We start from the raw sequence: 15947 nt of genomic DNA on the forward strand, positions 1-15947 counted from the left end.
GGAACCAGAAATCCAAACTCGTTCTTTTTGTCGGTAAGAGTATCTGACTATGCCATGTTTTCTGGTGCAGTCATCCTTAGGCTTTAAAATGTGGAAATAAATTTTTTATTATAAAAAAGAAATATCAAAGTAAGCATATTTAGAGCAGCTTTTCTCATACTCAGTGAAAATCCACAAACTGTCTTAAAATCTTTAGGGCTTCATAAGCAATGCTTACTTAGCATCTGTGTAAGAGGGGCAAGAAAGTGCCATTTGCAAGAGACCTTAACTCTCCTGGTGAAACTCCTTTTGTGCCCATGTGAAGCACCCATGTGGTACCATTTTTACAATTTTTACTGTATCCATGTACCACCTGAATTATTTGTTCTTAAGAATTTTCTTTGTATCAAGACTTGTTTCCTTACTTACATTAGCCTCATCCTTAGCGATCTATTTGTGAATTTGTTTGATCTAGTTTATACATTTCATCTAATACACATTAAATAGGTAACTTTGTCATGTTTAAAACTTTTTATGCAATCTCACCCAAAATCATTTCACATATTGCTTGTGCTTTGCAAACCAAGTCTTGAAAACCACTGACTTTCACTTAAGGAGGTTAGTCTCCAGAAAAAAACTGAAAACAGAAACACTTAAACAGTCCCTAGGGATTGGAAGTGGAGACAGAAATAAGAAGTGGAACAGATCATTGTTGTTTCATTTTGTTTTGTTTTTGCCCTGTTGGATTTTTTAAACCACAGATATGTGTGACTTTGACAGTTTTTAAAAATTATAAACCAGACTATAGTACTGACTGTGCTGTAGTGGGCAGGGAAGATGGAACCTGATTTCTTTTCACACAGAACACAGAATTATGGTTTCTTGAAACCAGGAATGGATGCTGTGATAACCTTTTGAGGATCCAGCAATATACCCCTGTCAGAAGCCTTCCTCTTAATCTTAAAATGTGACTTTACATACAAAATAATAATGGTATGCATCATCACAATATAAAGTACTTAACGTTTTGTCTTTATCATAGTATAAAACCTCAGTAAATGTGATGGTTAAACTGGGCTTAATTTACTGAATCTCCTCCTAACTTTATTATTCTTCTAGCAGAGAGTGAACTATTTACTCTTGGCTGATGAAACAGTTACTAAAATGATTTGTTCAGTGCTCCAAAGTCATTAAAGAACCTCAGTAAATACAAAGCGAACACCACTGCTTGAGGTGAAATCTTGGGTAAAGGCTTTAACCTGTGAAAGTCTTATAATACTAGCAGATTTCTCCTGGGCTTGAAGGGTTAAAAAAAAAAGAAAGAAAAAGTGCAAAAAAGTTTTTCCTTTTCATCATCACTCCTGAACCATGATTGCACTCAAGTTGTTCTGTCGCTATACCTAGAACACATTTTTCCCATCTTTGTCTGCCTGTTTGTTTCCATCTTTTCATCTCTAGTCTTCTTGAGGACAGGGACTGTGTCTCATTCTTGGCTGTATCTGATATAGCAAATGATGTAGGAACAAACTAGGAGATATATATTCTATGTGTAGGTACATCAAAGTTCCCATCAAATGTGAATTTGGGGGAAATTATGTTTGCTTGAGTTAAAATTACAAAGTTGACTCCACTTTTGTCTTCTTTCTTAAAGAGGTCTGAATTTATTATCGAAATACTGCAATAGTAATTTTTCATAGTTTTGCCCTTTTACTCAAATTAACATTTAAATCTTCTGTTTTCTTTACTCTAGAACTGAACAATGCCACAAAAACATTCTTTCCTAAAGAATATTTGAAAATAAAACAAAGCTTTCAGAAATCCAGCTCTGCAAAATGGCCCCTACCAAGCTGCAGAAAAGCATTCCATCTTTTTGGAGGTAAGGAAACTAATGCAAAAAAAGTCTGGTAACTTTGTCCAGGGTCTCTTTTTTTAACTAAAATGTTTGTAGAAACATAATTCTGCATCGGTAAGTTTTCAGTGAAGATTTTGCTGAGTATCTTCTTGCTAAAAGCTTCCATATGTATATGAAGAAAATACAAAGTATAGAATAAGAACAAAATTTGAGAGGAACACATGATTAAATTTACTCTGCCTTGCGATCAATAATGTTTAATATGTAGATAATGAAATTCATCTCAAAAGTGACAGATTTGACAAAAGCACTAGTGTTCTTTATAAAGATTCTGAATATTTCATTATTACAGGTAAGTTTATCTAGTTTTAATATTTTATAGTTGTCCCACAAGTTTAAGACAAGTAGAAAATAGCAGAGCCTAGGTGTACAGAGTGTTTTAGAGGTACTGGAATAGGAATCCAATTTCTGGGTTCAGGTCTGACTAGATGAATGACCTCAGAGGTGTCATAGGAACCGATTGTTCTGTTTATGTTTTCTCATATATAAAGTATGTATATATGTGCAGCCTAATTAATATAGTTGCAAGGATCAAATGAACAAATGTGAAAGTACATCCTAAATATAACTAATTGTACTATACGGATATAGGGAATTATCAAAATAAGGACAAAGCAATCTCTAATACCTTTTTTCACTTTTGAGAATTTGTTACTGTAAAAAGATAATCATACAATATGGACATACTATATAATTTCTCCTTTTATAAAAATCATGGCCAGAACATGAATTACTGTGCAGTTTTAGCATTTACCACTTGTGATATTATAGAGTCTGGAAAGCTTCAGATATGGGGAACTCTGATCTTCAGGAAGCCAGGATGGGGGGAGGCTTCTACATAAGACCTAAAAAAAAATCAGTACTGCAATGACATAAACCGAAAAGAGACAGAAATGGAGCCTATGTGGTTGAGGCAAAAAAATAAGATGATTTATGAAACCCATGAGGTATGAAGAAAGTATTTTAAGGACAAATATAACTTTATACAGTAGTTTGAATAAAGAAAATAGTTTAAAGACATTTTATAAATGTGTATTATTTTATGAAATAGTAATTAACTGTAGAAACTCATCCACGGATTTGGTATAGATACATTTAAACAGAATATGAAAGCAAATGCAAGAAAATCAAGCTTACTTGAAATTTTTTGTAACAAAAAAGAGAAAATTTATAAAAAGAATTATATGCTTTAAAAGATTCCATTGTGCCCTTCTACTGTACACCCAGATTTTAAAAAGAATGATGCAGTTTTCTGATAACCTCACAACTTCCTTCACCTTTCTGTATCCTGAGATACTAAAGCTATGATTTAGACACTTGCTTCTTTGTGATTTCATATTTGTCCTCCCCAAATGATTCCACGGAACTTAAGTTGTTATAAGTTTTACGGAGGAGGTTCAAAGTAGCTTTATTACACAGCCTAACTTAAGAAATACATTACTTTCAAAAAAAAAAAAAAACAGAAAGAAATATATTACTGTCAAGAGTCTGCTGAGCTAAACAAAAGCTGAGCCTCAGAAATGAAAGAGTTAAGCCTTTGATCGCTTGGTGCAGTGCTATAAACAGAAGTCTAAAACTGGAGGAAATGCTGATGCCCCTCAATCCCATTGCATTTTCCCTTTAGGAACAGTGCACTAGTCCAGGGTTGGGGGATCGGCGCAGATGTAGGTGTCATTTCACTGTTGAGGGATCCCCAAACAAAAGGCACTGGCAGTTTTGTGAGCACCAAGGGTCGGGGCAGGGTGGGAGCATGGAGAGGAAAGGTGGGCAGGATGACAAACGCCTATGAGCAGAATAGCCCTGAGTACTAATTACGAATTCAGAGTGGGTGGAAAAGGTTCCTTGTTCTGCCTCTTTAAAGAGGCCACAGTAGAGGCACCTGAAGAAGTCCTTTGACCAAGGCTTCAGATAAAGAACCTAGGAATGCAGGTGCTAGGCATAGGTATGTAATATGTGAAGGAGCATCACAGGCCAGGGAGACCTCAGGGCAGTTTGTCCTGTGAGGCCAGCCAGGTAAAGCATCTGTGACTGCCTAAGGTCAGGCCTGAAAAACCCTACATGGGATTTTAGTCATTAACCAGACTTCTCATGTATCGGTATTCCTGAATCACCTTCTGTCCTTCTTTGTTCCCATCCTGTTCCCCTGAATTTTGCATTATCATCTCTCTGTACAAGTATACAAGTATATAAGTATATTTAATCAGTATTATTTAATCTTGCTTGTTCTTGAATTTCTGTAGTGCTAACAGGATATATATTCCTCTGCATTTGCTTGGTCGCTCAGCATTATGTTTCTTGGATCCATCCATTTCAGTAAGCATGGGCAATAGTCATTTATTTTTATTGCTATACTATAGTCCATTATATGACCATGGCACAGTTAATCCATTCTCCTGTTGATGAACAATAGAGTTATTCCGTTTTTTGTTACTACAAACAGTGCTCCTATCAACATTCTTTTCACGTTTAAAATTCCTCTAGAATTGGGGATCCTTGGGTAGCTCAGTGGTTTAGCACCTGCCTTTGGCCCAGGGTGTGATCCTGGAGTCCTGGGATCAAGTCCTGCGTCGGGCTCCCTGCATGGAGCCTGCTTCTCCCTCTGCCTGTGTCTCTGCCTCTCTCTCTTTCTATCATAGATAAGTAAATAAATCTTTAAAAAAATTTTTTTTAATAAAAATAAATAAATAAATAAATAAATAAATAAATAAATAAATAAGGTAAAATTCCTCTAGAATAAATGCCAATAGAAAACTACTAGGTCATAAGAAAGGTACGTTTTTAACTTTATTACCTAAACCAAACCAGTTTCCTGAACGTACTGATTTATCATCACCTTTGTCTATCACATTTGATATTTTCAGGCCTTTAGATTTTTCCAGTCTGATAGGTATAAAATGGTATCTCATTGGGTTTTTAATTTCAATCTCCTAATCACTAATGGGGAATAAACACAGCTTTATATGCATATTGACAATTGAGTTTCTTCATCTGTGAAATCCCTATATAAATTTGTTCATTTCCCTGTTGATTATATTTTTCTTATTAATTTTTGAGAGTTTTAAAATATTTTCTGGTGACTTCTTTTTCTCTTAGTTGTATAAATAGTAGCTACCATCTCCCAGTTGTGGTTTGTTTTTTGTCTTTACAGTATATTTTAATAAATCATGGCTTTGTGTTTGTTTCACCATCTTTCTGGTCTGTATTACCTGCCTTATGAAATTCTTCTCTTTCCCCAATATCAAAAAGATATCCTCCTGGTATTTTTCAAATAGTTTAAAAATATTTGGAATAGACTTGTGTTGTTGTTTTTTGAATTTTGTGAGGGTTTTATTGTTTGCTTTGCTATATTGTAGGTAGGGATCCAATTACCTTGGGATTTCTTCCCATTTAATCTTTTTTACTCACGATTTATTGAAAATAATTCGTTTCCCCACTGATGTACACAAGTCTGTCATAATTTATATTTCCATGTATGTGAGCCTGTTTCTGAGGTCCTTATTTGTTTCTCTTGTCCTAATTCTTTGCCAAAACTGTACTTTTTAAAATTAAGTATAGGTGAACTACAATGTTCTATTAGTTTCAGGTGTACAACATATTGATTTGACGGTTCTGCTCTAACCAAGAGGATTCTTGGTTGTATATTTTTTTTCCTTCAGCACTTTGAATATATCATGCTACTCCCTTCTGGCTTGCAAAGTCTCTGCTAAAAAGTAGCTTTATGGGGTTTCCCTTGTATGTAACTATTTTCTCTTACTGCTCTTTTTTTTTTTTTTTAAGATTTATTTGTGAGAGTGCATCCACATGATGGGGGGAGGGGCAGAGGAGAGAATTCAAGCACACCCCTTACTGAGAATAGAGCCTAATGGGAGGTGTGATCTCATGACCCATGAGATCATGATCTAAGCAGAAACCAAGAGTTGAATGCTAAACCAACTGGGCCACCCAGGCACACTTCTCATAATGGTTTTAAAATTCTCTTTATCATTACTTTCTGTCATTTTTACTGTTAATGTGTCTTGGTATAGTTATGAGCTCATCTTGTTAGGGACTCCCTGTACTCTCTAGACCAGGATATCAAAGAAATTTTCAGCTATTTTTTTTTCTTTAGATAAGTTTCATAACCCCATTTCTCTCTCTCTTCTCCCTTTGGGATCCCTATAATGTAGATGTTATTACTCTTAATAATGTCACAGTTTCCTTAACCCATTCTCACTTTTTTTTATTAATCTTTTTTCTTTCTGCTTTTCAGCCTCATTGCTTTCTTAGTATCAGTGAATAAAGCTCATATAAACTTTTACAGAATTCATTCAGCCATGTTCTACTAGAATAGACCTATTCCCTTTATCCTATTAAGTGGTATATTGGAAATATTGATGAGTCAAGCAGAATTTTTTTTTCTTTTCAAATTCTTATTTAAATTCTAGGTAGTTAAAACATATTATAATACTGATTTCAGGAGTAGAATTTAGTGATTCATCACTTACATGTAATACCCAGTGCTCATCATAACAAGCACCCCCCTTAATACCCATCACCCACTTAGCCTATCTCCCACCTCCCTCCCTCCATCAACCTTCAGTTAGTTCTCTGTCATTAAGAGTCTCTTGTGGTTTGCTTCCCTCCCTCTGTGTTTTCCTTCCCATATGTTCAGATGTTTTGTTTCTTAAATTCCACAAATCATATGGTATTTATCTTTCTCTAAGTGACTTATTTCACTTAGCATAATACCCTCTTGCTCCATTCATGTCATTGCAAATTGCAAATTTCCATTCTTTGTGATGCCTGAGTAATATTCCATTTTGTATATACATACATACACGCACTATATCTTCCTTATCCATTCATCAGTCAATAGATATTTAGGCTCTTTTCATAGTCTGGCTAATGTTGACAATGGTCTATTAAACATCAGGGTGCATGTACCCCTTCAAAGCTGTATTTTTGTATACCTTGGATAAGTACTTAGCAGTGCAGTTGCTGAGTTGTAGGGTAGTTTTATTTTTAACTTTTTGAGGAACCTCCATACTGTTTTCTAGAGCAGCTGCAACAGTTTGTATTCCCAAGAACAGTGCAAGAGGGTTCCCCTTTCTCTGCATCCTCACCAACATCTGTTGTTTCCTGTGTTGTTAATTTTAGCCATTCTGATAGGTGTCAGGTGGTATCTCATAGAGGTTTTGATTTGTATTTCCCTGATGATGAGTGACGTTCAGCATCTTTTCATGGATCTGTTAACCATCTGGATGTCTTCTTTGGAAAAGTGTCTCTTCGTGTCTTCTGCCCATTTCCTAGTGGATAATTTGGGTTTTGAGGGTTGAGTTTTATAAGTTCTTTATAGATTTTGGATACTAAACCTTTATCAAATGTTATTTGCAAATATATTCTCTCATTCTATAGGCTGCCTTTTAGTTTTGTTGATTGTTTCCTTTGCTCTACAGAAACTTTTCATCTTGATGAAGTCCCGATACTTCGTTTTTGCTTTTGTTTCCCTTTCCTTCTGGCAGTGTGTCTAGTAAGAAGTTGCTATGCCAAGGTTAAAGAGGTCACTACCTGTGTTCTCCTCTGGGATTTTGATGGTTTTCTGTCTCACATTTAGGTCTTTCATCCATTTTAAATTTATTTTTGTGTATGATATAAGAAACTGTTTCTGTTTCATTCTTCTGCCTGTGGCTGTCCAGTTTTCCCATCACCATTTGTTGAAGAAACTTTTTCCCATTGGCTATTCTTTCCTGCTTTATCAGAGATTAATTGATCATATAGTTATGGGTCCATTTCTGGGTTTTCTATTCTGTTTCATTGATCTATATGTTTTTGTGCCAGTACTATACTATCTTGATAACTATAGCTTTGTAATATAGCTTGAAGTTTAGAATCATGATGTCCCCAGCTTCACTCTTCTTTTTCAGGATTACTTTGGCTATTCAGGGTCTTTGTAGTTCCATAGGGATTTTAGGATTGTTTGTTCTTGCTCTGAGAAAAATACTGGTGGTATTTTGATGGGGATTGCATTACATGTCTAGTTTGCTTTGAGTAGTATAAATATTTTAACAGTATTTGTTCTTCCAATCCTCAAGCATAGACTGTTTTTCCATTTCTTTGTGTCCTCTTCAATTTCTTTCATAAGTGTTCTGTAGTTTTCAGAGTATAGATCTTCTACCTCTTTGGTTAGGTTTATTCCCAGGTATTTTATGGTTTTTGGTACAACTGTAAATGGGATTGATTCCTTGGTTTCTTTTTCTGCTGCTTCATTATTGGTGTATAGAATTGCGATGTATTTCTGTATGTTGATTTTGTATCCTGTGACTTTGCCAAATTCATGTGTTAGTTCTTGCAAATTTTTGGTGGAGTCTTTTAGGTTTTTACAGAGTATCATCTCATCTGTAAAGAGTGAAACTGTGACTTCTTCCTACCTAGTTTGGATGCCTTTTATTTATTTTTACTGTCTGATTGCTGAGGCTAAGACTTCAAGTATGTTAAATAGCAATGGTGAGGGTGGACATCCCTATCTTGTCCCTGATGATTGTAAGGGGAAAAGCTCTCAGTTTTTCTCCATTGAGGAGGATATTAGTTGTGGATCCTTCATATGTGGCCTTTATAAGGTCGAGGTATGTTCCCTCTATCTCTACTTTGTTGGTTTTTATGAAGAGTGGATGCTGTACTTTGTCAAATGCTTCTTCTGTATCAATTGAGAGGATATGGTTCTTACCCTTTCTTTTTTTAATGTGGTATATTATGTTGATTGATTTGCAAATACTGGACCAATCCTGCAGCCCAGGAATAGGTCCCAATTGATTGTAGTGAATAATTCTTTTAATGTATCACTAGATTCGATTTGCTAGTATCATGTTGAGGATTTTTGCATCCATGTTCATCAGGGATATTGCCCTAGCATTATCCTTTTTAGTGAAGTCTTTATCTGGTTTTGGAATCAAGGTAATGCTGGCTTTGTAGAATGAGTTTGGAAATGTTTCTTCCATTTTTTGGGGGGAGGGGGACATTTAAGAATAATAGGTATTCTTATTTAAATGTCTAGAAGACATTTAACATCTGGAAAGACATTTCCTGTGTCTGGAAAGCCATATAGCCCTTGTTTTAAGTTTGTTGGAGATTTTTGATTACTGATTCAATTTCTTTGCTGGTTATGGGTGTGTTCAAATTTTCTGTTTCTTCCTGTTTCAGCTTTGGTAGTGTGTATGTTTCTAGGATTTTGTCCATTTCTTCCAGATTGCCCAATTTGTTGGCATATAATTTTTCATAATATTCTCCTAGAATTATTTGTATTTCTATGGTGTTGGTTGTGATCTCTCCTCTTTTGTTTCTGATTTTATTTGGGTCCTTTCTCTTTTCTCTTTGTTAAGTCTGGCTAGGGGTTTATCAATTATATTAATTCTTTCAAGAACTAGCTCTTAGTTTCATTGATCTGTTTTTTTTCTGTTTTTATATTTTTTATTTCAGCTCTATTCTTCATTATTTCCCTTCTTCTGCTGACTAGGCTTCATTTGCCATTCTTCTAGCTCCTTCAGGTGTAAGGTTAGCTTGTGTATTTGAGACTTTTCTTCCTCCTTTGAAGTAGGCCTGTATTGCAGCATACTTCCCTCTCAGGACTGCCTTTGCATGCATCATTTTCATTTGTGTTTGCTTCCATATATTTGTTTAAAATCACTTCTTTAATTTTCTGATTAAATCTATTCATTCTTTAGTAGGATATGCTTTAACCTTCATGTATTTGTGGTCTTTCCAATTTTTTTTCTTTTTCTTTCAATATTTTATTTATTTATTCATGAGAGACACAGAGAGGCAGAGACACAGACAGAGGGAGAAGCAGGCTCCTCACAGGGAGCCCAATGTGGAACTCAATCCTGGAACCGGGATCATGCCCTGAGCCAAAGGTAGATGCTCAACTGCTGAGCCACCCAGGCATCCTTTTCCAATTTTTTTCTTATGGTTGACTTCAAGTTTCATAGTGTTGTGGTCTGGACATATGCATGGTATGACTTCAGTTTTTTTGTACTTGTTGAAGGCTGAGTTTTGACCCACCAAGTGATCTTTTCCGGAAAAATGTTCCATGTACACTTGAGAAGAATGTATATTCTGCTACTTTAGAATGAAATGTTCTGATTATATCTGTTAAATCTGTCTGGTCCAGTGTGTCATTCAAAGCCATTTTAGCCATTCAAGCCATTAGCTTGTTGATTTTCTATTTAGATAATCTGTCCATTGTTCTAAAATGAGTCTCTTGTAGACAGTGTATAGATAGGTCTTGGTTTTTTATCCATTCTGATACCTTGTACTTTTGATTAGAGCATTTAGCCCATTTGCATTCAGAGTAATTGTACACAATAGTACTGATTCTTAAGAATAAGATAAGAATTGATAGAATTGATAAGAATTGATAAGAATCAGTACTATTGTGTCACCTGTAAGGTTGGTGTTTCTGGTGATATTTTCTGTTTCTTTCTAGAGTTTATTGCTTTTGTTCTTATTTTCCCCTACTCAATATATCTTGCAGGGCTACAAACCCCGTTAGTTTTTGTTTGTCTGAGGAACTCTTTCTCTCTCCTTCTATTCTGAATGACAGCCTTGCTGAATAAAGTATTCTTGGCTGCATATTTTTACCGTTCAGCACATTGAATATTTCATGCCACTTTTTTCTGGCCTGCCAAGTTTCTGTGGACAGATCAAAGCAGACATGTTTTAAATGTTTTTCTTCCTACAAATTCATATTTTATATTATAAAATGGGTAATGTGGAAAGGAATGGAAATATTCTAGATAAATATGAGCTAGCACTTTATGTCTCTTCTCAGGAACTAGTGCAACTAGTCAGTCTTTGTTCTCTTATCTGAAGTGTGTACCATTTCCAGGCATTGTATCCTCAGTTTATCAGTATCCTGTTAACATGATTTCCAGCTATTCCATGATGGGTGGTTCCCTAAGAAAACACTTTCACATAAATATACATGTAAAGCTAACTAATGAAGAGGTTTTACCAAGATCTTTTGCAGAAAAGAAAAAGTTCCATGTAGATTTTTTTTCTGAATATACTCGAGTCAAAGAAATGAAAAAAAAAGTGATGATTTATAAATCTATGTCTTATTTTTTCTGGCAGATACAAACCATGGAGGTGAATTTCAGGCATCTGAGATCTATTTATGACAATTCATTCATTTCTTGTAAAAGCCTGGGGAATTATTTTATTTGTTCATAATTTTATGCAAAGGTGTTAGAATAATTCTGCAAGTTTATACATGTTCAATATAAATAAGGAATACCCACATGGAAAAGAATGCCTATCCATAATAGAAAACAAAACAGTACATGCTCGAACAGCAGGAGTTTGAATATAACCCAGAAATCTGCCTTCTCAGAAAGTTGGGGGTAAGTCAAGGAAATTTTCAAATATGCCAGACTCGGTGATGCCTTATAGCAGAAAGTGCATTAACCTTTATGTTTCCTCTGAAACTGGAAGAATTTTATTAACAATTTTTTGAAAGGGCTTACAAATTCCAGTGATTCTTTTCCTTTTTATTGATTTTCCAGGGGCAAAATCAGACCCTGTTCCTGATGTAGGATTTACTCGGGAGTTTTAAATTTATTGCAAAAGCCAACCAAGTATCAAAGCCTGACAATATCATAGACTACTTTAAAAACAAGTATTTACATGCATTCCCACTAAAATGTAAAGCATAGATTATAAGAAGCTAGAGAGGATACATAACTGCTCCAAACAGTACACAAATAGCATCAACAATCACACTCAGTGACAGACTTCTATGTTTTTCTTATCACATGCAATGTCAGGGAGCTCACTACCTGAAAAAGCAAGTTTGTACATTTTAACAACTCTATCAGGCAAATTTCTGTTTTGAATAAAATCTCCCTTCTCACAGTTTTCTTTTATTGGTTCAGGTATGTCTTAATCTTGCTTCATGTGACTGTTCTTATAATATACAAAGACACATTTGATGTCCTTTGCAAGTCTTCATTCCACAGGCGAAGTATTCACATTCCTTATGGAACCTGGTTTCTAGGTTGCTTTTGTTCTTGTTTCAGAGATAGTTTCAGAGATAGTCTCCTGTTTCAGAGATAGTAAGAAGACTGGAAACCATGCCAATTGGAAACTGGATACTAATAAACTGAGGATGAAATGTCTAGAAAAAGCAGTTTCCAAGGGGAAAGGACTAAAATTGACAGAGTCATGTCTTCAACTAGTACCCGATAAAAGGTGTAAACTGTTAGCTCACATTTATTTAGAAAATTTCCATCCCTTTTCGCATGACCCAGTGTTATTCTGGTGTTGGGTCACTGAATCCATGGTCTCTAAGGCAGAATAGTTTGGTTAGGCATTGGATTCAAAATTAGAAATCTTTTCTGTTTTAAGAAATGAGTTATGATCCAAATGAATTGTAATATAGATCATACATTTTGTTCAACCATCACCATTCCATAGCTCTTATTTTAAAAACTACCAGCACTTTCATTCTCACTCTTTCTCTCAATATGCACACATACTCACACAAATGTCATCCACTTTATTGTTTTGCTTGTATAGAAATTGCTTTATTAATTCCATATGAAGTTGGATGTTGGAAAAAAATACTACCTTCATTTACAAACACTTGGATATATAACATAAATGTATGCATATGCACATAAATTTAAAACCCACCCACTGACCACCAGGCATCTGAAATTAGCACTAGAGACAGATTCTCATGGTAAGAGAGGGTGGCTGCATCTGACCTTGGCCCTGAGCTGACAATTTTAATTGCTTTCCCTAATACCACTGCTTTCCCTAACTACCCTGCACAATAAACTACACAAAGTTAAACTGTTGAAACATAATAAAGATGACTCTGGTACTGGACAGACACTGGGTTTTTTGAACCTCTGATTGGGAAAGGCTAGAAAGAAAGTGAAGAAACTCTGCACAGCTCAATTCAAATGGACTGTCAATGTCTAACAAATGGTGCCATTTAATTAAAAAAAAAAAAGATTTCAGCAGTTTTCAAGTGTTCTAATGTCTGACCACTCTATGGTGACTTTGTTGGGGCAATGAGAAGTACACGTATTGGTTATGAATCATTCTGGGAAATTGTGGTCAATTTTGGAATAAAAAATTAAGATTAAGGAGGTGGACCTTAAGAGAAGTAGTGGAAAACTTAATCCATCACTGGGAGACTTAGTGATGACTTTAACCTATTCTCTGATCATGGCGTGTGGTATACTCTTTTGAGTGATGACAGAGATAGGGAGAGTAAAGGTACCCTGACGGTGATTCTGGGTCTGTGCAATAGCTGTGCAACACAAATATTGTTTATATTGTATTGCACCTTTTATCCCAAATGATCTGGAAATGTGAAAGATTTTAGTAGACCTCCACTGTATTGTAGACCTATTATATATTTGAGATATAGTGACAAAATGGAATGCAGGGCTGTTCTCTCTTGGTTTAGCATTGGAAGAATAACAATCTCATTTGATCACCAGCAAAAAAAGGGGGGGGGGGGTTCATGGCACCTGATTCAGAGCACAAAAATGAGAAAATAGCCAAGAACCCTGAAAAATAGCAGAAATAAGAAGTCAAGCTTATTATTTCTGGTAATAACAGCAGTAGAGATTTCTTCTTCTGGGATATAGAAGATATAATAAGATATATTAAAGTATAATTAATTATAAGAGTAATCAATATCAATGGTACTATCTTGGGGGGATGATAAATTACAAAAATCATATTAATAAATCAGAGAGCTATAGAATTTTAAAAAGGCTAATTGAATTAAAATTCCATTGTGGGGAAAGCCTTCCAGGAAAGTTCATATTGCTGGCTCTTTGCTTCATTGGGAGTATTTACTAAGTCAGGGGATTATCTCAGGATCAGTCTTGCAATAAGCAGAGGACTCTACTAGGAGTAAGAGAAATGAGCAGAAGTTTCAATAACCATATGGACTGGCATGCCAGATTGGAAAAACTGTCCAGACATATGGCAGATTTTCCCCATGAGACATTTGCTAAGAGCTGTGGCAGTACCAAGGACTAAGTAGTTGGCCCCAAAAAGCTATTTCCTGAGTCTTACAGAGTTGAAGAATCAAGTTATAGTATAGAAAGGGGCCTACCATAAATATATAGTAAGAATTCTCCTTAGGAAATTTCCCTTAATTTTAATTTCATTTCATCTTAATTTCAGTATAGTTAATATACAGTGTTAGTTTTAGGTAAACAATATGGTAATTCTACAATACTCTCAAATATTCAGTGCTCATCATAGTAAGTATACTCTTGATCCCCTTCACCTATTCCATCCACCCCATCCCACCTCCCCTTTGGTAACTATCAGTTTGTTCCCTATAGTTAGAAGTGTGTTTTTTGCTTTGTCACTTTTTCGTTTGTTTTTGATTCTTAATGAATTATATGAGTGATATCATATGGTATTTTTCCTTTTCTGTCTTATTTCACTTAGTTTTACACTCTCTAGTTCCATCTATGTTGTTGGAAATGGCAAGATTTCATTCTTTTTATGGCTGAGTAATATTCCATTGTAGATATATGTGTCACATCTTTATCCACTCATCTATCAGTGGCCACTTGGGTTGCTTACATAATTCTGTAATAAATCTAGGGGTAATAATAAACATAGGGGTGCATATACCGGTAGTGGAATCAGTGGATCAAATTGTAATTTTATTTCTAATTTTTTGAGGAACCTCCATAGTGTTTTCCACAGTGGCTACTGCAATTTGCATTCCCAGTAATGGTGCGCAAAGGTTCTTTATTCTCCACATCCTTGCCAGCACTTTTTTCCTTGTTTTTGATTGAAGCCATTCTGACAGGTGAAGTGATATCTTATTGTGTTTTTGATTTGCATTTCCCTAATGATGAGTGATGTTGAGCATCTTTCATCTGTCTGTTAGCCATAACATCTTTTATATGTCTTCTTTGGAAAAGTGTCTTCTGCCCATTTTTAAATTGGATTGTTTGTATTGTGGGTGTTGAGTTGTATCAGTTCTTTATATATTTTAGATACTAACCTCTTATCAGATGTCATTTGCAAATAGCGTCCCCCATTCAATATGTTTTTTAGTTTTGTTAACAATTTCCTTTGCTATGCAGAAACTTTTTTTTAAGATTTTATTTATTTATTCATGAGAGACACAGACTGAGAAAGAGAGGCAGAGACACAGGCAGAGGGAGAAGCAGGCTCCATGCAGGGAGCCCGAAGCAGGACTCAATCCCGGGATTCCAGGATCATGCCCTGGGTCGAAGGTAGGCACTAAACCTTCGAGCCACCCAGGGATCCCCTATGCAGAAGCTTTTTATTTTGATGTGGTCCAAGTAGTTAATTTTTGCTTTTGTTTTCCTTGCCTGAGAAGACATATCCAGAAAAATGTTGCCATGGCCATGTCAGAGAAACTTCTAGCATTTTTATGATTTGATCTCACAGTTAGGTCTTTCATCCATTTTGAATTTATTTTTGTGTATGGTGTAGGAGAGTGGTCCATTTTCCCTAACACCATTTGTTGAAGAGACTTTTTCCAATTCCCAGTACTATTTTGAATAGAAATATTTAGGATGGAAATCCTTGTCTTGTTCCTGATCATAGGGAAAAAGTTCTCCGTTTTTCACCATTGAGTATGATGTTAGCTGTGGGTTTTTCATACAAGGGATTTATTATGTCGAGGTATGTTCCCTCTAAACCTAGTTTGTTAAGGGTTTCTCTCATGAATGGATGTTGTAATTTGTCAAATGCTTTTTCTGCATCTCTTAAAATGATCATATGGTTTTTATCCTCTGTACTGTTTTTGTGGAAGGCCTGTATTGCTATAAGCTTCCCTCTTAGAACAATTTTGGCTGAATCCCAAAGACTTTCATTTTCATTTGACTCCATGTATATCTCTTCTCTCCGGGTTTGGTGGTTTTCTTTAGTGATATACTTGGATTCCTTTTTCTTTATTTTTTGTGTCTATTATTGGTTTTTCTTTTATGGTTACCATTAAGTTTCTATATAACATTATTAAGTTGATGGTCACTTAAGTTTGAATTCATTCTTTACTTCTCTCCCA

At 35.3% G+C, this 15947-nt stretch overlaps 1 protein-coding gene across 1 annotated transcript in view; it reads left to right on the forward strand.

The window, feature by feature from the left end:
• Positions 1-15947, forward strand: part of RNF180 (ring finger protein 180) — a 184298-nt gene that overhangs the window by 147715 nt on the left and 20636 nt on the right. The window contains exon 6 of the mRNA XM_077897978.1: positions 1730-1855. Within this exon, the coding sequence (XP_077754104.1) occupies positions 1730-1855 (126 nt within the window). The remainder of the gene's footprint in view (positions 1-1729; positions 1856-15947) is intronic.

This window comes from Canis aureus, chromosome 5 (assembly GCF_053574225.1).
Source record: "Canis aureus isolate CA01 chromosome 5, VMU_Caureus_v.1.0, whole genome shotgun sequence".
NCBI classification, from domain to species: domain Eukaryota; kingdom Metazoa; phylum Chordata; class Mammalia; order Carnivora; family Canidae; genus Canis; species Canis aureus.